Source organism: Empidonax traillii, unplaced genomic scaffold (assembly GCF_003031625.1).
Source record: "Empidonax traillii isolate 1590-97213 ecotype Southwest subspecies unplaced genomic scaffold, ASM303162v1 scaffold10:size5872457, whole genome shotgun sequence".
In the NCBI taxonomy this organism is placed as follows: Eukaryota; Metazoa; Chordata; class Aves; order Passeriformes; family Tyrannidae; genus Empidonax; species Empidonax traillii.
The window spans coordinates 3,721,150-3,748,115 of NW_020955203.1; the positions used below are offsets into that span (position 1 = coordinate 3,721,150).

General features: G+C 36.4%; 1 protein-coding gene across 1 annotated transcript in view; it reads right to left on the minus strand.

The window, feature by feature from the left end:
• Window positions 1-26,966, minus strand: part of RIT2 (Ras like without CAAX 2) — a 169,970-nt gene that overhangs the window by 116,853 nt on the left and 26,151 nt on the right. Inside the window, exon 2 of the mRNA XM_027885409.1 lies at window positions 5,217-5,273. Within this exon, the coding sequence (XP_027741210.1) occupies window positions 5,217-5,273 (57 nt within the window). The remainder of the gene's footprint in view (window positions 1-5,216; window positions 5,274-26,966) is intronic.

The window sequence follows — 26,966 nt, forward strand, 5'->3', positions numbered from 1 at the left end:
GTGAATGCATTACTTTGTTAGGAAACCTCATGGAAATTCATGTGCTTAATGCTAGAGTGCCTCCCATCCCACACCCATTTCAATTAGAGTTTGACATTGACGCAGCCTTAATGCCCTCAACTGCTCATTTGACACAATCTCATGCAGTGATATCTCACCAAAACAGGAAGCTGCTTTCGCATCTCGTTTGCATTATGTATTCATTTTAAGATTAGTCACATGGTTAATGAGCATCTTGGAGCCTGTCCAGTTTGCTGCACTATGTCATGCTTCCTTTCCTGACACTCTACTTGCATTAACTCTCTGTGCTATTGCCAAAGACTGTGCAGAGTGCAAATTGCTCTTAGCCGCTTGTTCCAGAAAATTATCATATCCACTGCCACTTGGAATCTGTTCCCATTGTTGACTACAATTAAATATTAAATATGTACTGAAATAATTTCATTTTCATGAAGCACTAACCTCCAAAATTTTTCCACATACAGTCTAGTACTAATTTTGTCCTTCCTCCCCCCATTTACCTGCTAAAAAATTATATTTTGTCTCAAAATTTTGAACTGCAATGTCTGTAGCAAGCCTAAAATATGGCCATTATTCCCACTTTATCTTGAAGTGGTGTTAAACTCAAAGTGACAGCATTAAAATTAGCACTTCAGGGAGCATTTAACTTTTTAATCAGTGTTTAGTCTGTATTTTAAATGAATATTGATACATTTATTTGTCTATTTATGTGCATACACATTTACCTCTCTCTATATATAATGTCAGCAGTTTGAGTTTCTAAAGACCTTATCAGCTAAAATAAAAGAAAGTTTCATACATCAAAAGGGAACATTTACTGTAATAATGTATCTTGATATCTTGATCCACAGTGTACAGAGGATTTCTCTGAATAAACACTTATTAGAACAAAAATACTCTATTTACTTACAAAACCAAACCAAAGCAAAAATAAACAAGCAAACAAAAAACACCTAACTGAACAAAACCAGACTTCTTCCTTCTAATAAATCCATAGCAATCTTCAAATAGTCTTGTACTTTTGTGACATCACTACATCCACTAAGTTCTTCAAAAGCGTAAGTACTCATTTTATAAATCGTAAGTACAGAAAGAAAATGTGTAAATAATTCTAAATCTATTTATATAGCTCTTTTAGGATCAAAGTTAGCACATTTGAGGTATACGTATGTATGACATAAAAACCTGTGGGCATGTGTATCTCATAATGCAGAAACTGAAATATTCTTTTAACAAAAACTGTGAGCATCAGCTCACAGTAACAGCAGCTTTTTGTGATCAAGATCCTCTGTAATATTTCAAAAATATCAGTGGATAACAGAGAAAAAAAGAGGTTATAGGTACAAAGCACCATTATACTCTTGTTGTATATTACTACTATATTGCTTAGAGATATGAGTCACTGTAGAAAAAGAAAACTCTAAAGCTTTAATAACGTAATGGTTGAAACACAATGGAGAAGAATGATAAGGAAAATCCATGTTCCTGAGGACTACCACAAAAAAGGTAAAAAAAAATTCTCTGCATCTGTAAAGCCATATGATTATTACTGCAGAATGTTTAGGATAAATCCCTAGTGGTGTGTTTGGAGGGAAGCAGAACTGGGAAGGGAAGCACATTTGGTAGCATATTAAAGTGAAAGGACTCCTCTGCATTCTCTGGTCAGTAACAGTAAACAATTTTCACCAGAGCCTCAAGCTTGATTAGACAGCAAAAAGAAATCCCAACCAACCAACCCAATTATTCTAATCCCTTTGTAAAGCTCACTGTCTTATCAGTTTATAGGTGAAGAGTAAAATGCAAATAAAATAAGGAGAAAGAGCGAAACTGTCTAAAAACCTTAAGAAGCCAACTGTCTGTGGGCATGCTTCTGTAAAGCAAGGTGTAGGTCAGGACAAAAAATGTGTTTACTATACAAAACAAATCAAAACTCAGAACAATTTTTAGGATTGAAAGGATTCAAGCTTTTATGAAATAAAATATGAAACCCAATTGACATCCATTTGTTTCTCAAATCAAGGCAAAAATTTTTGTAGATTCCTTGTTTCAGGCTTTTAAGTTCATACAAAATGGTTTTGTGGCTCTTGTGTATGGACTGAATGTTTTTTTGGTTCTGCTATTCAACTGGAATTTCAAGCAGATTATATCAGCACTATGGTCACGTGCTTTGGAAGTGGTTTATTGTCCCCTATATTTACATAGATATAAAACTATTTCACAGAAATCTACAGAAATGAAAAACAGCCTAAATTATTATTCCACTCCCCTGTCTATACTTAAAATGGGCAATGAAAAGTTAAATAGGATGAAGCAATTATGAATATTTTGGTAGCTCCTGGGTCATTGTCATCTTGTCCCTAAAACTGAAAATGATGGTCTTCTGAGACTGCAAAGACAATGATGCTATTTGCAAAGACCCCTCCATTTCATAAGTCTCAGTCCATTCATTTGTATTAGGACAGCTCTTATAAAAAGCTCCATGAAAGGTATCAATTCTGTCAACACTACCTTCTTAAATCTTGGGTAAATTGGCACAGTTAAGTACCATAGTCACTGCCACCACAATTTCATACCATAAAAAACATAGAGAGCAGAACAGGTAGGGCAAGAATATCAGGGGAAAAAAAAACCCTGGTATTTATTGGATTATTATATCTACATAAAGCAAAAGAAACAAGAAACCTTAAAGCTCAGCTGGAGAACAGTAGACTCAGCATATTGGCTAACAATGGAAATCTGTGGATTATCATTTAAATACACCATAGAACTTTTTTTTTGTTGTTATTTCCAGATCATATCATCCTTTCAGTGACTTCTACAGAAATCTTGTTCCTTTAAGATGCCCAAAGGCAAATGAAACTACAGGAAGGCAGAAGTACTTATTTCCAAAGCAATACACAAAAACGTGACACCAGTGTGCCCAGTGATGTTCAGGACAGTCCACGAGTTCCATAAACAAGACACAAATTGCTGAGGAATGAAAGTGGCCCAAACTGTATGGCACAAAGGAAAGGCAATAAATTGATATCCAGAGAGATCAGTGACCTCAGACTGAGCTGAAAAGCTATGCTTAATTTTCTGCTTCGCCACTCAGCCAGTATGAATGTACATTTGACATGTAGAATGGTTTTTTTTTTCTTTCTTTCTGCACCATCTACTGCTGGGTTTACTGTGAGAAACAAAATTCTGACTAGACAAATCTACTCTAAGATGATAACTTCCCCATGACCCAAAGAATCTGTTTGTGCCTAGCTCCTCATGACCTTTGAGGAGTAATGTTTTCTCTGGTAACTCCTGACACCAGCATAGTCTTCTCCCTGCCTGTGCTCATTTTGGGACATCTTTTTTTTTTTTTTTTTTAGCATGATGGTCTAAATAGTTAAAATATGCCTATCACTGGATGTACAAAACTCCATTAGATTAATTCTGTGTGTTGAGACCAGGGGTTCAAAAATAGTAAAAAAAAAAATCTCAACAGTATAAACTTTTTCAGTATACTGACTTTTTAAAAATCTATTAGTTTTTTATTACAGGTGTGATAACAAATGACACCCACATACTTGGCCCACGATTATACTCTTCTGTTTAGTACAGGGTTTAGAGCATGAAAATTAATAAGGCTCTCTCAGGACGTCCTCAGCATGTTCTGAGAGACAGAAGTGCCAAACTGCTAAAACCTTGTACTTCCAGTTCTGCCTCTAGCCAGCTGGGTGAGGTTGAATTCAGTATTTCATTTCCCTGTTCTCCGTTTCCCTCTCTTCTCCTGCTTTGAGTGTTGGTTTTTCCGAGTAGCAGCTCTCTCTTGCTCAAGGAGACCTTCATCCTGATTAGGTCCTCAAGGCATTCCTGCAGTATGTACTTACAATGCATCACAAGCTTTCCCTCTCTTTATGATTATCTATTATTCATACTGTGGTTGTGCCTAGAGACCAATAAATTAAGATTATGACAAGATACAATATATGGATAAATACTGATGGCAGGTGGATGGGTAATATAATAAAGATGAGTGTAAGTACATAACTTAATGGTGTCAGTAACTAATAATGTTCATCTTTTCTAATTAGATTTAATGATTATTATTATTTTTTCCTGAGTGAAGCAAATGAATTTGCGGCAATTCTGTAGTAGTTTTGCCTTCTTTAGAGTTGATGCATCAGACTGTTATTTTACAATATTTTGAACAGTTTTAAAATTACTAGTGGCACAAAGAGTTTTTGCTTTTTGTTCATAATTATAATTACCACAATCTTCTATAGAATACTATAGAAATAACAAATTAAAAGAAATAATGTCATTAGCTGATCTATTTAGCAATGCAGCAATATTGTAGGGCTTAAATCCAAGTTTGAAACATTTGAAAAGTTCAAAGAAAACAAAAAATTATTTTGGATGACTGGGTTGGAAAATTTTTAATTTCTTTTTTTTTCCCTCAGCAATTTTGTAAATGTTGATGTTTTTTAGTGCCTTTCCCACATATTTGGCCCAGACTCTGTCATTTTCTCCTTGTTATAACTAAATATTACACATGGATAATCCCCATAAACGCAAGTACTTTTTATTATAAGTAAAGCTAATTAATAAGGACACTAAAATGAATGAACATGCAGTTCTGACAACTGTTCAGCATTTAAAGGATATTTCAGTGTATTGTAGGTTAGTGTGAATAATTTTTATTACCAAAGTTTATAGTGTAGGTAAAGTTAATGAAGTTTAGCTGAGGATGTAAGCCCAGAGCACAACTCTAGTGTACTGAATTGAGTAGTCACTTAGTTCAAGAGAAGTTCAACTAAGATTTTAATAGTGGAAAATAGTACTAAAAATAACAAAATTTAAAACCCCAAAGCACTTCAGACTGGAGTTTTTACATTATTTTAGTATTTTGAAAGTTTGTTTTCTATCTTCCTGTATTTTTTTCATATTCTGTGATTATAATAACACGAGTAACACCGTAATAGTTACTGCACATGAATCCACAACTCTGTTGTTGAAAGATTTTGCACAGAGCATTTCAAGAAGCATCTATGATAAGGCCATGTCACAGTTTAATTGTCATCAAAAAATTAAGGTGTAATCCATAATTTGCAAATCTTGTTTCTATCTACTGGCTGTTTAAGAGCAGCTTTTCATTGTCTGACAATCTTAAAAGGGCAGAGATGCTGAAAGGGATGAAGGAGAGGATAATCTCTACTCACCTATAGTTGGATCATGATAGTCAGGGAACCGATGGCTTATGAACTGCATTGTCATTGCTGGAGAGAGAAAGACAGAAGGAAGAAAAAAGAATGATATTTAAATAGATAGAGGGAATAGAACAAACAGATAATTCACTCATCCAAGCATCATCTTAGAAAGTTAGTCCAAAGTTTGTTTTATATCTACTTTTGCAAGAATGCAGTGGCATTGTAGTGATGACTAAGAACTAATAAAGAGAGAAAAATATTAATCCAACTTTTTTATTTGTCTTAATTTCTTCATTTTTAAGCTTCATTATATGAATTTCTGTATTAAAATTTTAAATCTTATCAGCACTTGCTAAATACCAATAATTTGATATTGCTTATGCATAAAAATTGCCATGACAAAAACAAAATATGATTTACAAGGCTGATTTACAGAAGTTTTCATAGTGCTACAAAATGCCACTGAATGCAGTGCCTGATTTGATTTCTGGTGTATTTAGGAATTCATTAACCTTGATGCATCAGATGGAGACTTCGTTTAACCATCTAGAGAAACTTTTTTCTGAAAAGATTTGTTATGACTGAATATTACCTGCTCTCAGAAATTTTAGGAAAGTTACACGAGACTTCAGGAAAACTGCATTCTATCATTTTAAACAGGTGATATGCTGAAGGTGAAATTCCAATTTATGTAGAAAGACAGAAACTTTCATATCTTGTTCACCTTGTTCATACCCTGTACAACATGACATTTGAAGTTCATTGATCTTGAATAACCATGAAAGGAAATTTGGGTACTCAGTGACCACAGTAATGTAACCTCCCAAGTTACTGAATCAGTAATCAGAACAACCTGGGAGGTTACATTATCTTTGTTGTTTTTCCTTAGGAGTTTGAATTTCAGACCATTTGAAAAGAAAATATATCTATCAAACACAGAGAACTGTGAATAAAACACTTTCAAAATGTAAGTGGGTGAATTCTAACTAAATAGGGGGGGATGTCAAAGAGAATTTTAAAAATATTGCTTGATTCTTAAGCCAATTTCTCTCTCTTTTTTTTTTTTATGCCAGTATTAAAATTCCTCTATCCCTCCTAAATGGATTTTAACTTAAAAAAGTTCTCCATCTGAAAGAAAATTATTAGTCAAAACACATCAAATCCAACATGAGATTTGGCCTTACGCTTTGACCATCTCAGCTACTTTCAACAGCAAAGGTTATGAACAAGTGGTGAGACATTTCAAAAGACCTGTTTAAAAATACACCCATTTTTTTGGGCAGCACTGCTTTATTTTGTTTGTCCTCCTCATATTTTTGAGAAACAGGGCTTAAGAAATGATACAGACAAGGAGTATTAAACATTTATTACCATGTTAATAAATTATTGCATCTTTAGTGTAGACAAATATAAATGCTAAGAAGCAGCATTATAAATTCATAGTTACCCAGAGAGGGTTACTGTGTAAGAAAAAACTCATTCAGTCTATACATATTATAGGGGAATAAATCTACGTGCAGTGACACTCATGTCTTCTGTATTATCTGTTGTCAGATGCATTACTTTTAAGTACTGTGCATGTCTGGACACTTTTATTTCCAGGACACCTGTGTTTTGGTGGTTTTTTTTTAAATCATGACAGATTTTTAGGCACCTCCATCTGATTACTGCTAGTGGTTTATGAAGAAGAAATTGATGTCTAATGTAATCTGCCTACTTTACTCTTAGAAGCTGAGACAGCTAGCAGAGATGCTGTTCATATGGTTTATGCCTACACTTTTCCAGCTTTCTGTGGCCATGTACTACAAATGGATTAATTTTTTTCATTACCTGCTGCTTTTTCTTGCCAAACATTCTTTAAAAATAAGAAAACAAAACAAAACAAAACAAACAAAAAACAAAGCAAAACAAAACAAAAAAACAAACAAACCACACCACAAAAAAACCCCAAACAAACAAAACCCAAAACAAACAAAAAACCCCACACCAAACTACTCTGTATCTAATCTCTTTTTGTTTCCATTTTGGAGCTCTGCCTGTCTCACAAAATCTATTGTTACCACTGAAACAGAGGAAAACCAGAACTCACAGTAAACATTCTTCCTCTCTCGTGAGGCAGCCCCAAATCAATATATCATTTATATCCTCATCAAATCCACAGAATCTGAGAGCACTGAAATAATTTGAAAGCACGATATTGTGTTAAAAACCAAATTTTCTACTGCAATGTGCAAAAGTGGAAGTGTTCAAAAGGCATGTGGATGTGGTACCTGGGGATATGGTTTAGTGGAGGCCTTGCCAGTGCTAGGCTAATGGCTGGACTTGATCTTAGAGATCTTGCCAATCTAAATGGCTCTATGATTCTATGATTATATATAAATTTAATCTGGAGAGGCACAGAATTTGAGACAGGTTTTCAGGGAAGTACTCTGAGTAATGAAATGAGAACTCCTCACAGTCATCTGGCCAGGACAATGGTGAATAAAAGTTTCCTTTTTCATAGATTCTGTCCCTCAACTTCTTCCATGACAGCCCTTTGTCAAAGGGCCCTCCTAATCAAAGGATGTTCCTTGACCTTTTCAGTCCTTGTCACCTCTTGCACAGGGATCTAACACCCTTTTCCAGAAACAGGGTTCAGAAGGAAATGAGGTACACTGACTTTTTTAACCACTGAATTACAATGTAAAATAAGGAAATTGGGGTGTAAGTGGTGGGAATTGCAACCCATCTTCCCTTTTGTGTTCTTTAAAATAAGAATTTGCATTTTCTGTTAAACCGTCCTGCATAAGAGTGCAGCAAGTATTTTCAGAGCAGGTGTAGGTGGACACCTCCTCTAGGGGAGAAGAACAACTGGTTTTTGGCTACAAACAAGCCCTTTATTCCATGAGGATGAAGGACAAAGAAGTCTCAAAACATCAGGACTGATGTACAAAACCAGCTGTACCAGGTATTCCACAGACTTGGCTGCAGGATGGGCAGAAATTAGTTCTGGATGATAGTCAGAAGTCAGCGGAATGCTTCCCAGAGGAAAAGAACATTCAATCACCACTGGCATGAAACCACACAGCTCAGCTGGAGCCTTGGGAATTAGACCTGCTTGTAACCTGCCCTATCTGGGCTGCCCAGCAGGAGAGCTGCCTCAGCTGGAATACGCTGGCTTCTTCATTCATACTAACTTCAGCTCCAAATTAATTTTCCAGAGTGAATTAATTTTGAAAACTGATACAAAAATGGTATCAGTATTTCACAGTGCTTGATGAAAACACTCTCCTTGGTTCCTTGGTTTTTCCTCATCCATTATCTTTTCCACGTAAACTAACACTCAACAGAACAAATCCAAACTGTCATTTGGATATTTTTGTGAACACTTCCCTCTGAAAATGTAAATAAAACTGCAACAAATTTGTACAAATTTATAAATTAGGGACTCCTAACTCTAATTTATACCACCCACAAAGCGCTGTATCCAAATGTGGCTTTAAAGTAGGATATGAAAACATCATAAATTGATGACTGATATTTGAATGAATGTAAAAGCAAAGTTAGCTAAGAATTGGTTAAAAAAAACCAAGCCCTTTTAATCCATAGCAGATATTGTGAAAGAGTTTGAATTACAAGTTGCCTGAAAATTTTTAATAAATATTTTATGACAGTGTGAAGATCATTTCATTTAAATGGGACATTTACATCACACAGTAGCTATGATAAGTAAAAGGATCATTATTTCAGATGAATAATATCTTCTTTATATCCATCTGTGGCTAAGCAAGTGCAGGTTGTCTCATATGAATAAATATAAGCCTCATATGCATGAGTAACTATGCAACTTTAAAGTTCTCTTGTGTTTTTTAAACAAGAAATGGGTTCAGGTCCTGCATTTTTTATTGTTTCCATACTTGCTTATCCAGTGTTCATTAACTATCTTGAAAGGTATACATGATACCTATGTTGGCACTGATATATATGTATTTTCTATGAATGATAAACTTAGTCTTGTCTTCTAGTTTCAATATAATTCCTAAATACTTCCTAATAATATTTTATTATTTAATGAGTAGGAAATGCTTAAAAAAAGGCTGAGGGTGTATTATTTATTCTGAAACATCCTTTTGATCAGTGTAAAAATACTAAATTTGATGTAAAGAAGGTAGCAACTTTGAAAAGTATATATGCTTGAGTGGGCCCACAAGACAGCAGCAAAAGTGCTTTGATACTCCTGCAGTTGTGAGAGCAGATAGATCAGAATCCCAATGTCCTTCTAATTTGTTCTAAATTTGATTTATACCAACAACAATCCTACACTTATTTTTCAAGGTTGGAGAGTACGTTGCAAGCTTACACAACATTCTTTATGGTAATTGTATCCCTGATGTGAATATCTCATCCTGGGCTTCTTATCTCTCTTTATTCATCTAAGAACTTCCACATATATATATCTTCTTGTGGGTGCTGGTGAAATACTATAATAAATCCATTTCCAAAAGAATCTTTACAGCCATAAAAAAATCCTACACTTGAAATAGTCCAACAAAATCATCCATCTATCTATCTATCTATCTATCTATCTATCTATCTATCTATAAAACTTCCTAAAAGCGTGGTCAGAGCATGTTGAACATACCCTACTTCATTCTTTTGATAAAGTATTTGTATACTACTGACTATATAAAAATGTTATGATATAATAATCTATTTCAGCAACCAGACAAGTATTATAGTGTTAGCATTTAATCTCTGAAATACTGGACAGTTTGAAAAGTTCTTGTTTTTCTGATAATTTTATACCCACAAGATCCTAGGTACAATATTCTAAAATGTATGATCTTTTCAAAGGCTCATGCCTGAAGACTGGAATGTTAACTTCTGTTTCATTAGCTTGGAAAAAATTAGAAACATCCTTATAACTAACTCTGAATTTTTAGAACGACTCCTCAAATTAAAAGTCATTTGCAGTCATTCTTCTGCCCAATGAGTCTTTACCAATAGACTTTGTAACAGCAATGTGCAAAACATACATGGTGAACAGTAGGAGGTGAGGACAGAGGGTTTTTTTCAGAAATGTAATGTCTTCTCTTCAAGTGGCTGGAGACAACAATAACGATGAAGTATATTAGGAGGGGAAAAAAAATGTTAGAAAGTCTCTAGATGCAGTCTGAGATTTCCTTTGTGTTCAGTTTCTGCAAGTTTAGTGAAACAAGGTAAAAAAAAAGAACAAGAAAAGGAAAATCAAATTAAATTAAAGGAAAAAAATCTACTAAAATTAAAGGAAAATTTTGCTGTGAAACAAATGAGAGATGCCAGCTGTGAACTAATTTAAACTAAGGACTAGAAAATATTTTTAGACATCATATGAGAGATTTTCCAAAATAAAATTCAAACACAGAAGATGTGAGAAGCCTCTTTGATTTTCAGATGATTTTTAAGTGCAAGAATTTCATAAGTGAAATGGAAGGTTCCTTTTGAGACTTTCCCCCTGTATTCTCATTTTCAAATGGGGAAAAAGTTAATTGAATGTATGATATTTTAATGCAGATAACATTTGTAATCAAGTATTCAGTGATATGATGGAAATGAAGGCTTACTTTCCTAAAGTACTACATTCTTTTGATCTTAATTTATAAAGAGCCTTCTGCTTTCCAGGGAGATGTTTCCATACAGAAAACATATCTTTGTAATATCCAGGGATAATATAAATGGCCCTATGTTTATGGTATCCTGGGAAGGATGTTGGGGGGGAACCAGAGGGAGTTTTATATACAATTCATGAACTCACAGCCAGCCTGTCTGCAGCTTTTGCTGGTTTTGAACAAAATGTGTTGCATTTCTGAGTTACTGCACAGTGTCTGTTTTCCTACAACTCGCTAGGAAGCCCTCTGACAGAGCAGGCTTCTTTATCAGATAGATGACAGCTTTCCAGGTCACAAAGGACTGTGTGAACTGAGTATACAGCATGCTTCATCTGTTTTATTTGTATTTATTTTATCTATGCATGCTACATTGAGATCCCAGTATGCTTTAGAACTAATAACTGACAGGTTTAGTCACCTGAACCAAACAAAAGGATGAAGAAAATGTTGTTACCTCTAAATACTTCACACTGGTGTGAACCAGGATCTCCGAACAACAGCTACAGTGTCAAGGGTGAGAGAGGTGGTTCGATGTTGGTATAGAGATCATTCATAGCAGAAATCTTCCATGACATTGGGAATGCCATGAAAATGTTTCAGGAGATCTTTAGGCTGGACATCAGGAAACGGTTTTTCACTCAAAGGATGGTGGGGTACTGGAAAAGTCTTCCCAGGACAGTGAGCACAGCACAAAGGCTGACAGAGTTCAAGGAGCATTTGGACACATGGTGGGATACTTGGGATGATCCTTTACAGAGGCTGGAATGGGATTCAGTGATCTTGGAGGGTCCTTTCCAATTCAGGAAGTTCTAAGGTTCAGCAATATGTAGCTAACTTGATTAGTGGAGATGAAACCCTTTATCTGGAAGAGTACATGAATGACGTACCTAACACTGACATCAATAAGATTTCCAGTTTCCCATTACTGAGATATGAGTTGTGTTAGATCTGAACATTGAATATCCACAGTGACAGAAAATTATGTCTACCCAAAAGTGTAAAATGAGTATCTGAGGAATATTTATTTCGGTCAAAAAAAAGAGAAGAAGAGTGATGTCTAATGCAGGGTATTACAGTATTATGAAATTAAAAGAATACAAGGAATATAACTAGAGATAGAAGGCAAATTATAAAGCAATTAAGTATTTATGTGTATTGATTATAGTTAATTGCATTAAATGCAAATGGCAGTGTATAGCTAGATTAAAAAGTTTGATTTTTTAAAACTTGTGGCAATAAACTCCAATATCTCACCCCACAGCAAGACACTCTTATCTTCATACTGTCAGGGGATGTGAAGATTTCCAAGAAGAAGTTTTAAAGCCTTTTAATTCTTCTCATATGTTCTTCCCCTAACATCCACTACAGACTAGATGCACTGACAGGACATAAGCCTAAAGACACCTCTGTTCTGGCTCAATACACCCATATTTACATTGTCATACCCTGTAAGAACTACTAAACCTGTAGGCAATAGGGTAAGAGCTTTACCACACTGTTTCAGGAGAGAATGCTGCAAAACCTGTGACCTGAAATCGTTAATTTTTTAGGTGTTACAATATACTATTTACTGAGCATTGGCTATGAAATGAAGGCAAGCTAAATTTTATTTCTGTGTTAAACACGTTCTGATGTACTTGAAAAATACAGAAGTTTTCTGTAACACAATCTTCTGTGTAGTTTGGGACAGTTTTTACACTACTTTTTTGTTAAAGTGGTGAGCGTTTTGTTCAGTTATTGAAGCTGAAACCTACTACAAAGAGTAGCAAGCATCATAAAGGAAGTCTTAAAACAAAGTCTTTTAAATTAGATCTGTCTTATTAGAACAAAAATCAACACGTAAAACCCCAGTTCATGTAAATTTTAACCAGAAAAAAAAAAAAACCCTCAAGTTATTAGGACAGCCAGAACATAAACAGGGAACTCTTCCTTACCCGCTGAATCAATACAAATGCATCCATCAACTAACTTGGGTTGAGTTGGTCATAGCTATATTAAAAACAGTGTGACCAGCAGGGCAAAGGAGAGGATTCTCCCACTCTACTGTGCTCACCTGAGACACCACGTGGAACACTGCACTTTGGCAAACCCAAACCATTCTATACTTCCATGATTATGTGAAAGCCCTGCTCAGGCTCTCATGGTTCTTTGAAAAATTGTTTCCTTCACCTCCAAGGCCTGCCTATCTTCTATTTGCTCTTGTCAGCTCTGGATTTCCCTGTCTTACATTCCATTTCCACATTGATAATCCGCACTTGCTTGCCAGGAAGGTCACAGTCTTTCTTTCCAACCAGAGCCTCAGCTATATCTCTCATTTCCTTGTTAAAAAGCATAGCTCACAAAAATACAGGGGAAACATATTGGTGTAAGTATCAAGAGAAAAACAAAGCAAAGCTAAGCCAAATATTAGCATTTATAGTTATTGAAATAAGGGATCTAGCTTTGTTCTTCATATCCTGGAACAAGATAAAGGCTAGTTAATATAGTTTTGTGACCTTTGCCATTGTAAAGTAGGAGCAGGCTGTAACCAAAATGAGTTGAAGTGGAGTTAGTGGGGAGAGAACAAAGCAGAGAACAGCTTTCTTTGGAGAATATTCACAATAATTCCTCCTCTTGCATCAGAATGATACAAAGGACTTGATGCAGAATGCTGAGGCAGTATGTGCCCCTAGAGTAAAAATAAAGCAGATGAGAATAAAAGCCTCAGAAAGATAAGGGGGAAAAAAAAAGGCTTTTGTTTTAGTACTCACCTTGAATGAATAAATAAAAATTACTAAACTTAGAGTATCTCTCAACTTGCTCTTTCATACAAGTGTTAGATGTAAAGACATGAGTTCTTACTGTTTCCCTTCAAGGAGTCATTAGTGGAACAAAGACATTTACCAGGTACTGGTTAGGTCTTTCTAGCATAGACTGAAGTTTGTCCTGAGAAATTGTGAAAAAGTTCATCCTGGATTTGAGAAACTTTAAGGAAAACTTCATCGAGCAAAAGTGCTCCCACTGCAGAAAAGTGTCACTCGTTCTGAACCAGCATGTTCTGGTGAAAAATGGCTGTACTAAAAACTTTTGTCTACCAATAATACCTACATCCAAACTCACTCCTGGTGCGTTATTGGAAGGCAGAACACAGCGTGTTGTAAAATTTATGCTAAGAAGTCCGTTTAGTGTTTAAGGAAACAGGGAAGTAGATGAGAGCTGCATTTATTTCCCATATAAGAGACATCATCATAATGTGATACAAATTAGCAATAATGACAAGGTAGATTGCTACCACTTACGAATCATTTCTTCCATAGTACGCTCATGATCCCTTCCCGAAAAATCTCCCACAAAAATACTGAACATTCCCTACCCTTCTTAGCTTATGTGACTTGACAAGGTGCATTAATAAACAGAAATTACTGCTGGTAAATGCTGCCATTAGTGAATTTTCCCACTGTGTTTCTTCCATCAAGTTAAAATCAGAGAGAAAACTTAATGTGTCTTCTATGGCTCTTCAGTCAGAAAATCCAATGGCAACTTCAGCCTTCCATTAGTGAGCAATCCAGAATGTAATGACATAAAAAGGTTTTAAACCAGGCTCTAAGATAATGTGAATTTTAAAACAGAATGCATTAAATAAAGCTAGAAAGACTCGATTTTCACATATTATTGCTGAGAAGAATGGAGCCAATCTTGAAGCATTGCAAATAGGCACGTTTCAATTAAAGTCAATGGATAAATCTCCTCATTTCACAAAGGGAGTAGAGCAAACAGGAGAGAAATATAGGGTAGTTCTTAATACAAGTGGGCCCTGGCTTGCAGCTACCAGCCTCAAGTATCATTAGCTCACTGAGAAAAAGACTTTCAAGAAAGGATAAAGTCGTTTCATTCAATGGGAAAAAAAAAAAGTTCACAAAACCCACATTTATTTCTCTCCCTTTTTTTAACTACTGACATGTTTCCATGTAATGATAACTTGAGAGGCTCAGAGGTGGTTTACTGCTGTTTCAGGTAGTGGCAAATTGACGTTGTTTGCGGGTTTCCTAACATAAACTAGTGGTTAGCTCCTGTGATACCTTCCATGTGAAATTACACCCCATACATCAAGCAGTGATGAATTGGCAGTGACAGCAGCTGTATTTTCTTGTGAGTGGGAGAATATCTGCTGTTCTGTAACGTGGTACCAACTTTTCTGTACATCAAACCTGTGGTCTGGAAAATTGATGACACATCAAAAGAGGAAGATACAACTCTTCAATTTAACACCCCCCCAGAAGTCTTACTCAGGGTTAAAACAGAAGCCAGTTTTTACTTATTCTTTCCTTACCAATGTTACATTTTTTCAATGCATCAGTTACAGTGAATAGAGGATAACATCCAGATTCACTGATGCTGTTGGCTCTCAATTCCCTTCCACTAAACAAGCTTTAGGTGCTTATCTGTCTGTGCTGATCTGAACAACAACCTTTTGTGTCTGTCTCAAAAATTCATATATCTTTTTGAAATTTTGTAGAATCATAAAATCATTCAGGTTGGAAAAGCCACCATAGGTCAGCGACTCCAGCCGCTCCCCTCACTGCCAAGGCCACTGTGTCCCCAAGTGCCACATCTACATGCTTTTAAATTCCTCCAGAGCTGGTGACTCCACCGCTGCCCTGGGCAGCTGTGCCAGGGATGGACAACCTTTCAATGAAGAATTTTTTCCTAATGTCCAACCTAAATCTTCCCCAGCACAACATGAAGTTGTTTCTTCTTAGCCTGAAATGTGTTGCCTGTGAGAACAGACTGAACCACACCTGGCTGTAACTTCCTTTCAGGTGGTTGTGGAGAGCGACAATTATTGTTGATGATTAAAGTTATGATCTTGTTTCCTTCTGCTGAATGAATTTTCATCGAAATGAAAATAATTCATTTAGAGAAAATTGATATAGATGAAATTGAAGAGAGGAAACTAAACCAAATAAGAGTGAATCTACTGCTTTAGATTTATGGTTTTAAAATTATTCAAAATATGAAACTGATTTAATAATATTGCTGGTAAATATTTCATAATAAATAACGTATATTTACATTTCTACTATAGATTATATGATTTATGGGCAATTTTTCATCACTTTTTTTTTTTTAGTTTCTATTCATTAGGGTAGCTTAATATGCTGGTTTTTCCTTTCAATGTAAAATGTAAACATAATATAAAATATTGTATGTTGCTTTGAAATTCTCTCTTCCTTTTTTTTAACAACTGACATATTTTTTTCCAGTAATAAAAATGGTGTTCATTTAATATTTAAAAGAAATATACTAAGAAAGAAGGTAGCATTTGTGAAGATATACCTAAAGCCAGAAAACTGACACTAGAATATTGCTAAAATCCAAAAAACCCATTTGATTTAATAAAAGACATTTGATCATTCCCAGAACGCTTTCCTCAACAATTTATTTTCTTTTCATATATTTAAATTTATATTTATCCTAGTGGATTTATTTAGCCCACTGGAGCTAAATACCACATCATTTGCATTATATGAGTTGAAAAGTGTTCTTCACTGCTGACGTGACTTTGAACTAAACATATTCTCCTTGTCACATCTCAAAGATGTTTTCTCTCTCAGCTAATTAGGCAACGCTTCACAATGAAGTAAAATCTGCCACATTATCTTTTTCACCAACATGAGTTCTGAATGTCTTTGCTGCTGCACTGAAAGCACTTCTGTAAGATTAGGAAAGGTTGAGGCTTTTTGGTAGGTGTCGTGGGTTATGTGGCTGAGTTTTTGGCAGTGAGGGGCCATGGGGGTGGTTTCAGTCAGAATTTACTGAAAGTTTCCCCTGTCCTATGAGAAGCCAATGGTAGCCACCTCCAGGAGGGACTTACCACTGCTGGCCACGGCTGAGCCGACGAGATGCACTTCTGTGATAACAGGTTTAAGAAGAGGAAGAGAAAGTTGTTGTGCATAAGAAATTCCGGCCCAGAGAAGAGCAGAAGAGAACATGAGACAACAAGCAGACTCTGAGGTCACTGTAGCAGGAGAGGGAGGGGGGCCTTTTTTCAACCCCCTCCCCTGGGAGCAGGGGAAAGACTTAGAGCTGAAGCCCCTGCAGCCTGTGGAAGACCATCAGGATGCAGAGACCCCCCGCTCCTGCAGCCTGTGGGGGAACCCATGCTGGAGCAGGTGGGTGCGTGAGGAGGATGTGACCCTGTGGGAAGCCAAAGATGAAGCAGAGTCCTGCTGGAGATGTGTAGCCCATGGAGAGAGAAACCCACGCTGGAGCAAGTTGTCTCGGTTAGGACTTGTGGCCCTGGTGGGGCACCCGTGTCAGTACAACTCAGCCCATGAAGGACTGCACTCCCATGGAGGAGTGACCCGAGGCACAGCAGATTAGGAAGAACTATTGTCCAAGGGATGGACTCATGCTCGAGAGGTCCATCAGGGACTGTCTTCCCTTGGAAACAGAGGAAGGACTCAGAGCTATTACCACCCCTCCCCTTACCCCCCATAGCCCGTGGTGAAGACTGTGGTGATGTTGGTGTCCCCCTGTAGACCGCAGAGGACCATCGGAGTGCAGAGACCCCCTCCTGCACCCCATGGGAAGCAACAACTGGCTGTGACCTTCCCCACCTTTCCCATCCCCCTGCACTGCTGGGGGGAGGAGGGAGAACATGGAGGAACAAGGGGTGGGGGGAAGGTGTTTGTCAAAGACTTTTATTTCTCATTCTTTAGGTCTTATCTTGTTAGCAATAAATTTAAATTCTATTCCCTACCTTGAGTCTGTTTTGCCTCTAGTAAATGACTGTCTCCCAGTTCGTATCTCTGCTCAGAAATTTTTTAACTGTTTTTTTTTTTTTTTCTCCTCTGCCAAGCCCCAGAGAGAGGATGATTTCAGTGCTGTAGCGGCTTTTCATGGGTATTTGGAATCCAGCCAGGGTCAAAACCACTACAGTTGGAGAGGCTCTTCAGTTTTGTACTCCCTCTGCATACACATATGAACACACACAAATCAAAATGCCTTATAATGTATGAACTGTTACTCAGACAGCAAATCAAACCTTTGAGAAAGCCTGGAACTGGGGAAAACAAGGTCTTCTGGATAGAGAAAAAGTCATTCTTCATCACAATATAGAACATGGTTATATTCATAGAATCAGAAAATGGTTTGGGTTTAAAAGGAACCTTACCTCTTTCCAATGCCTTGCCATGGGCAAGGATATCAAGTTGCTCAAAGTCCCATCCAACCTGGCCCTGAAATTCTAGACACCCTGGAATAGATATATTATATATATATGTATATATAGTCTTAAAACCTAAGCACTTCAGAGTATAATTTAGAACAAAAAAAGCTTCTAGAAGTGCAAAATAACATATGATTTGGAGACAAAACAATGGGGAATAATGTACTATCTCAGAGGACAGTACTGGCCCTGTGCTTCCTGTTACTTTCACTTTACAAAGACAGTAATTACTGTAAAACTACTGAAGAAAGCTTCTGTGACTGTGTCAGTCTGGGGAAAAAGATTTCTAGCTTTTGATTGCCATAAGGTCTTTATTCTTTGATTTTCACCAACATCTTTTTTTGCCTCAGTTTCCAAACCTGCAAGAAATTCAAGGCAAATCATCAGTATGGACCTAGAGCTCTGAGATTTACAGGATTGCTGTGTAAGAGCTGGCTGTGAATGCATTCTTTTACTGTTCACCTGAAACCAAGTTAGTAAAAGCATGACGTTTTTAAGAAGAGACTCAACCAATACCTTCACCATGAAGTTATCTGGATGAGAGGAGGGAGAAGACATGAGATCAAGCATCTTGCACAAGACATACCAGATAGAGTGGAGAAGACAAGGCTACAAAGCACAAGAAGGATAAAGTGAAATAGCTACATGTCCTCTCATCCTCTTCCCGCTCTCACAGTACAAACCTGACTGGAAGTTCACATCTGCCAAGAGCACATTCATATTGCTTGACACATGTACACGCTACATTATGGTGATATATTGACAGCGGGCACAGTTGCCAGACATGTTTGGGGGTGAAAGGTAGCACTTCAGGCACTAAAGGAGGTGATTTATTACAGCATTAGTGCACCACTGAAAAGGTCAGACGGCTACAAAACACATACGAAAGTTCTAGAGGGCTGATTGTATTTTCACAGAGAAAACCTGCATTAGCCTATTCAGGCTTGTACCCTCAGCATGAATAAGAAGTGTTAAAGCTCTCAATGCTACCAACGTGGAAAGACTTGACAAGGTTGTTTTTTTATTTTTTCCTACAGCTGGAAGGAGGTGACTCATGACCCAGGAACACTCAGGCCCCCAGAATAGGCTGATTTTCAGTCTTTCATTCTTCTGGGGGAAACTTACTTTCATGTATTTCATAATGCACTCTCTGCCCTTGATGTACTTGCCATTTATTCTGGTGTGAACCCAGCTGTCTCAGGGGTTTATGGTGCTATGTATCACCTAAGCTTGATGGCTGACAGAAGCCATAGCTGGTGACCCTAGACCTTTCCACCAAAAACCAGCAGCAGGTAAAAACCCCAACCAACCAAACAAAAGAAATCCCCACACCCCTATAAAACTACCACACATCCCACAGACAAGCAAGCAAATGCTACTCAAAGTTCTTATATGAGTCCCAGAATCTTCCCCTACATTAGAGACAAAATTCGTTTCAGGATTTCTGAAGTTTAATTGCTAACACAATATATTAGGGTGAGACTGATAAATAAAAACCATTCTCTGAAAAAACTTCTTAGAACGAAAATGAACTTATTCATAAAAACCCATAAAAAACATGCATATGTATAGCCATTTCTGGTGTTTCCTAAGGACTGTAGAAACTTGTTCTACAATCAGATCTCCTTACAATACAGAATTTTGCCCTGGGGTCAGGAGATTTACTTCTGCTGCTTCATTGTAGGACTAGGATTTATATTTTCCCAGTCTGTACAGTAATTATAACAATGAAATTTTGTCTTGGTGGTTAAATGGCATCATAACTCAGCTCCCTAAAGCTAAGGATTTGGGAGCTGGAAACAGTAGACGAAGTTTTTTAAGACTCAGATAAGCTTATGACTACCTAAAACACCTTTATGTTATAACAACAGGAAATGTTTCCTCATGTGTATAAAAAAAGGACTTAGGAGGAATTTCAGGGGCTAAGTGAGGAAAATGATATTGAAGCACTCCAAATACCAACACAGTGCTGACACTGTGCTATGCTGATTCAGAAATGAGTCAGCTCAGTTACCAGAAAAGAGGAGAATCAGGTTTGGTTTTTTTTTTTTTTAAGGTACTTGCAGTGATATAGATGTGACAGAATGACTCATCTGTCATCAGCATTTTAGTCAGCAAAGTCTTTGGCTCAATGGCAAGTATTTATAACTGGAAAATAAAAGCAGGCAGTCAAAATGAAGTAAGCAAAAAAAAAAGGTCTGGATGTTAACCCTGCTTTTTTTACATCCAGCTATGAAGCTGTTACATCCATAACGCTGAACATCAATTTAATGCCAATGTCTTTTCAAGTCCAACCCACTGCATAATGTGGTTTTTGCATTTCCATCTGTTCCTCATTCAGAGGATACAGGTTTTCTGTGGGATTGACCTGAGAACAGAGTGGACAATCCCCATCCATTTCTTTGTGAAAATATTTTTTTTGTTCTGTAGTATTTCACTAGAGGTTTTACTTCGGTTTTACATGGCCTCCATGATACGGTTTGGAATCTCTTCCTTTGAGAGATCTTTCCATCAAACTTTTGAAGGACATGGACCAAGATACAAAGAAATCAATCAGAGCCTTTCCACTGATATAAGCAGGGTTTTCATTAGGTTTTTACTTGTGCAGTGTACTTGAGTAGAAGTATTTAAATATAATTCAGAAGATATTAGAATGGGTGAAATTGGGACTCCTCTGAAATGAGTGGCAAACCTTTCTTCTATTTCAGTTGCAATTTCTCCTATATCAGTGTATAACTGAATATTTGCCTTTACTTAGTGTGAGTACATTCACCGCCTATAATTTTGCTTTAGTGAAAATATATTTTCATTGCTCAAAATTCTGGTGAATTTCTAAAGGGAAAAACAAGCAGAAATACAAAGTTCAACTTCTTTTCATATTTTTAGTAAAAAAATGAATTGACCTATGAATATTACTTTTAATTGATACATATCTTTGTGATCATTCCCAGTAAATGCTTTTCTCCTGCTTTTGTTCAGTGATTAGTGCACTTCTTAACTAGCCTAAGTCCCACCCATCCCAAAGTGCTGCACTCAAATTTCGCATCCGAGCTGTAGAGTTGCATCTGGAAGTTTCTTTGTCCCAACTGTCTATCCTCCATGAGGGTAACTGCAAATTAGACTGTGACAGATTCATTAAGCTGAGACATAAAAAAGAGTTACAGTCAAATCTGTGCATAGGTGAAACTCTCAAGCAAATACATGGTATGAAGTCCATGCTAAAAATATTTGCTGGAACTGCAAATTGACTGATTTCACTTAATGACTAAACAGGAGCTGCCAACAGCATTCTGGAGGCCTTTGTGCTCAGCTAGGTTATTTTATTCAGTAGACTGTAATTTTTTTTTTCAAAGTTCTCTAACAGTAAGTGGTTATTTACATGCATATGTGTATGCCAGTACTTTCTGGGGAAAAGAAATCTACAAAATGACTTCACTTTCCAGTTTCCATCAGTGATCTAATTTGTTAGATGCCTCACCACGTAGGAGTCAAGGAGACTGATGCTCCTATGAGTGACTTTAGGTTTATCACTTCCACTCTGTAGTCTGCATTTTTCTCAAGTATAAAATTCACACAGTGGCACTGGTCCTTTTGGAGATCTGACTTTTGTGCTTCATGATAGAAATAACTTTACAAAAACTAAATTTTACAGAAAAATAAATCCATATCCTATCTTCTCATTTCATACAGCTAGTCTGAATTTGAGTTTATAGAAATTATGATGGATGGAGTCCCTGAACTAAAATTGGTGACCATGCATGTGAAGGTACCTTATTTTCTGTTTGATAAACTTACCTTGTCAGAAGCATTTGGTAACAGTTTTCTCCTTACTCTGATACAACATTTGAACAATAAGTTCATTTAAGATCTTTAAATGCTTTTAGAGTTGACAAATATGTATGGAAAATAGAAAATTCAAGAGAGCAGAAACCAAGCAAAAAGAACAAATAGTAAAAGTTAATTAAAACTTCAGTTTTCATATGTAAATCAAAATGTATAATTTTATAATGCATGTTCATTACTACCTCTAATCATATATTCTTTTGAAGTCAAAAGTAGAACACTTACTTTACTTTAAAAATAATGAGGCTATTTGTATGTTTAAAGATAAAATTATGCTCATGTGAATTGTTGAAATTGGGTATAATCTGCTAATTTTCAAAATTTAGCAACCCTCAGTGAGTTCTCTTGTTGCAATTTTGAATTAGCAGAAGTGCACATGGTTGAAAATCAAATCAAACCAACTCAGAAACTATTCTGGAGTGACTCCAATATTTAGACATTTAGAAAAACTGTTCTAAAAAATGAGTATTTAAAACCTAAGTAGTAAAATCTATGCAATATACTTATACATCTTAAAATATTTATATATTAAGTATATAAATATTAAGATAAACTAAACTTCAAAAAAAAAAAAAAATTGACTATGCTACAAGTCTTGCATATTACCTTGAAAAGTGGCTAATATTGTGGCAGAACTGAAATTGTCAATTTTTTTTTAACTTTTTTTATGGTAGCTGAAGCAACCTGGATAAAATATACCACAAAAGAAAACCGAATTTTGTAAAATCCCCTGTCGAGATGAGAGAACTTATGGCTCACGAAGATGCCTGTACCATGGTCTCTGAACTGGTACATGGAGGCCAGTGGACCTTCAGGGCACTATTTGAAGAGCTAAATCCAGTCTGATAGAAGGAAAAGACAAACCTATCTCTCACATAGAGGGTTCCTTTTCACGTATGTCAAAATCAAGCGCTTGTGCAGCCTCACAGAGGATAGTTTTGCCTTCTTGGCAGTTTCAGCAGTCTAAACAAGTTCTTGTTTTTTAACAGTAATGGGTCAGACAAACAGAAGGTCTGACTAACCAAAGAGATAAATAACCCAGGGAGTGGGATGAGGAGGAAAGCTTTATTATTAGTTTAAAGATGTCTGGAGCAGAGTTTATGGGGAAGCCAAGTAACAAGTAGCAAACAACATGAAATGTTTATGCATGTCTTTGGAACCCAGTTATTCCTCTCTGTCTTTCTGCCTTCCTTTAATTTACTGTTCTAATCAACATTTTCTGCCCCCTTAGATTCTACATTCCCCCTTATGGGTAGGTGTAAATAACAAACAGTTCCAGCCCTTGGCTTCACCAGTATGAAACACTAGATACAAAATGAGTTACTGTAAATAAGGCAAGGACCGGTGTCATAAAGCTGTCAACTTCACCTCCAGGATTTTCCTTCCTAATAGACCTACACACTTTCTCGTTATCATCCACAGTAATTTTTTTTCTAAAATGCTGAAGGTGCTATTAGTCAGATAGAAAATCATTTAGGGGCAGCAAGCTAAGGCTATTTCCTTAATAAACAGCAGGGTGGACAATAACCATCAGGAACTTTGGAGTTGTTTCTGTGACAGGGACATTCTGATTCTGCACTCCTTGGCATTAATGATAAAACTCCTGGATTTTGGAGGGTAGGACCTGACTAAACTCTTACCTAAACACTTTTAAGCCATTGGGATGCTGAAGCAATTGTATTCCAAGCTTCAGCTGGGAATTTACGTAGGTGGGTGTATCTCTGCTGCCATCCTACCTGTTTTTTAAATTACAGCTTGAGTCAAATTTAGCAGCTGTAAATAACAGCAAAATTAAGCAAACCAAATATGCAGTACAGCTAAACATGTACAGCATAGCAGTTTGAAGATGATATTTTGTTTAGTAAGGGGGAAACATCAGATGATTTTTGAGGTCTGGTTCCACAAAACAATAAAAGTTGAAAGCCATCATGATGGAGTGTGACAATATGAATCTATTAAACGCGAATGTAAACATTTCAGTGGGCGAGTTGGTTCAGCTCTATGGGTTCTTTATGATCCTTTTTTTTTTTTTTTAATATTTATGGTCCTGATGAAATTCATGTTTATACTAGGGAAAGGCTCTGCAAATCTAGCCTTTGTCTTCACATAGACATCCATGTTCAGACCTAAAACTGAATGACTTTTAAATTTGTTTTCTGTCTCCTGGTTTATATCTGATGTTCACTGAAGTCAATAGATCAATTTAAGTGATAATTCAGTTATATCCACTGCCCTAAAGTGAACATTCATTCCAGCAGCTCGGGTGCACACACTTAGATGTTTGTTCCTAAGTTAAGCAGAATGAACATCCCAAATGTCTTCAGCTGCCAGGTTTTGACTGGAGAATCTGCAACAGGTAATTTCATCTTCAGAACAGATGTAGATACACCCAATATTTAAAATTTAGTTGCATGATCCCTGAGCACAGCAAACATTACAACCCCCCCCTGAAACTCAGAGCACTTCCAGCAGCTGAGAATCACCACCTGGCCCAACAGCAATGGCTGGGCCATTTCTATGAAGAAACAATTTACAGATTGAGCACAACTAATAAACTTCATGTCTCTCATTACAATAGACTTACGCTGAAGGTGCACTGACTCGGGGGTTGCAAAAACATTAAACCACTAATCTTGCACTAACCCTCACCTTAACCCAAACTTATTGTTTAAAACTCTGTTCAAGCTTCTCCTATGGATAAATTTTAATTCATAATTTTATAGATCATTTTATTCAACTATCTCAGCACAGTTCTCTTTCAGTTTAACAACATTCCCTTTTGGGAACATTGCTTAAGATTTCTTTAACGCCTTAAAGAAGTTGTAAATGAACTGCATCCTAGACTCCAGCAAGGAGCTGAATTTCAAACTCTTATCTAGGAATAAACGCTCTCATCTCACAATTCTTCAGAAGAGCTGTTTTTTCTCCAATTTTACAAACATAATTGTCAAGGCATATAAAATGTCTAAGTAGACACGTGAAGAAGACTAATAGTAGCAGAGAGCTCTAATTTCTTATCCCTTACCACAATTCCATAATTTCTAGAAGTTGTCATGGAACTTTATGTAACTAGGGCTTGAGTTTCTTCTGGTATCAAATGAAAAAATGTCACTCACTTGAACTATTGTTAAAATAACTATAGCTAAAATAATTATGTGAGTGGCACACTATATGTTATTAACTCAAAGAGAAGAAGTACTGTTTTTCTTGTGTCTATTCTTTTTGTATATTTGAGAAATGTAGAAAAAACTAAGCTTTCCGTCTGTTATCTGATGCTCTTCTTTAGCATTAATCTTGTGGTTGAATTTGCACTGGATGCTGCAGAAATCTAAAATGATGAATACTGAATAAGTAGCTAGTGGCATCATCCAACAATAAATCATACTTCTACCTGCCCAATTTTGCATTTCATAAAGAAAAGTTTACGACAGGGTGAAAAAAGATGCTTATCATAAATAGAAATTTAATTCTATGCTCTGGTCACCTTGTAAAAGTAGCTATGAAAAGACTAAGTGGTCCAAAAGGCAACTGAGAATACAAATATATATATATATGTGTGTGTGTGTGTGTAGATATGTATATATTCCCATACATATATATATATATGCATACTTATGTATGCATGTATGTAGATCTACTTGCATATCCAGACACGTGTACTTGCTCATCTCTTTTGCTCTGGAATTGACAATTGTGGCTTGCCAACTTTGGCATGTGAACTACATGGAGGATTTACCATTCTTAGCAATGGGCTTGTGTTGTCTTTTGCTTCCTCAGATTTACAACCTTTCGTATATTTGAAACATGTACATGATCATGCATGTAACTGTACGTAGAGACACAGGTGTTACTACAAAAATCCATATTGTGTGCCTAAAAGGAATATTAAAATACACTTTATGGTACACCGTAGGTAAACAAGCACATCTTCCTTTAGGATTCTGTAGAACTTGCACAGATTTTAAATTAAAAGCAACCAATCTGAAAGTCCATTCCAGTTTGCACAACAGCACCTTTTGCTCTTAAAAGGACAACAAGAATCTCACGTGCAATTGGTTTAATTTGATTGTTACCTTTCCTGATAGAAAAAGGCAGGGTTTGAGGAAAAAATTGTAGGAAAAATTCAAGGATTATGAAGTTACATTTCATGATAAATTAAATAGGAACATGTTACTTTATCTGATCAACTGTCAAGGTGTAAAATTTACATTTTTACCTCTGGCAGTACTTATTTGGGGAACACACTGACACTAGAAAGTCTAATATGTAACCCAAAAATATATTGAACTAGATCTACTGCAAGCTTCTTGTACTTTGAATATTTACATACTTATCAGAGAATTGTTCAATTTTGGGTAGAACATATGGATTAATCCAAAAATTTCATGCAATACAGAAGTCTTTGGAGTTCAAATATTATCTACTGACATGAAATATCCTTTGCGCAATCCACACACTGCCATTTGTTCTTACAAGAGATGCTTTGAAGTCTTATTTCATGAGTCCTTCATGAAACTAATTGAAAAGACTTCAAGACAGCTAAGTTTTGTATTTAAATTAGACATATTCTTAGTACTATACTGACCTGGAAATAGTGATGTACAACTTATATTTCAGCCCCAGGCACAGCGCAGGTAATTCATCCCTAACTGTGCTTTGTTTTAATGTTCATTACAGTCACACCAACATAACTATATATACCAGCAAACAAAGAATAAGGAAGGTTTTTTGAGTCTGAAATTACAGGAATTGCCAGAGTAGCTTGTTACTGGGTAAATACAGAGCTTTAAAGTCAACATCCTGGAGTGACATGTGAAGGTTGTGAAATGATTTCACAGTTTGTGCACCATTAGATTACGTGGGATAACAGTGTCACAAAATGGTTTGGATTGGAAAGGACCTTAAAGATCTTCTTGTTCCACTCCCCTTGCCATGGGCAGGGACACCTTCCATTATCCCAGGTTACTCCAAGCCCCATCCAGCCTGGCCTTGGATACTTACAGGGATGGGACAGCCACAGCTTCTCTGGGCAACCTGTGCCAGGGCCTCACCCCCCTCATCATAGAACAGTTATTTGATAGA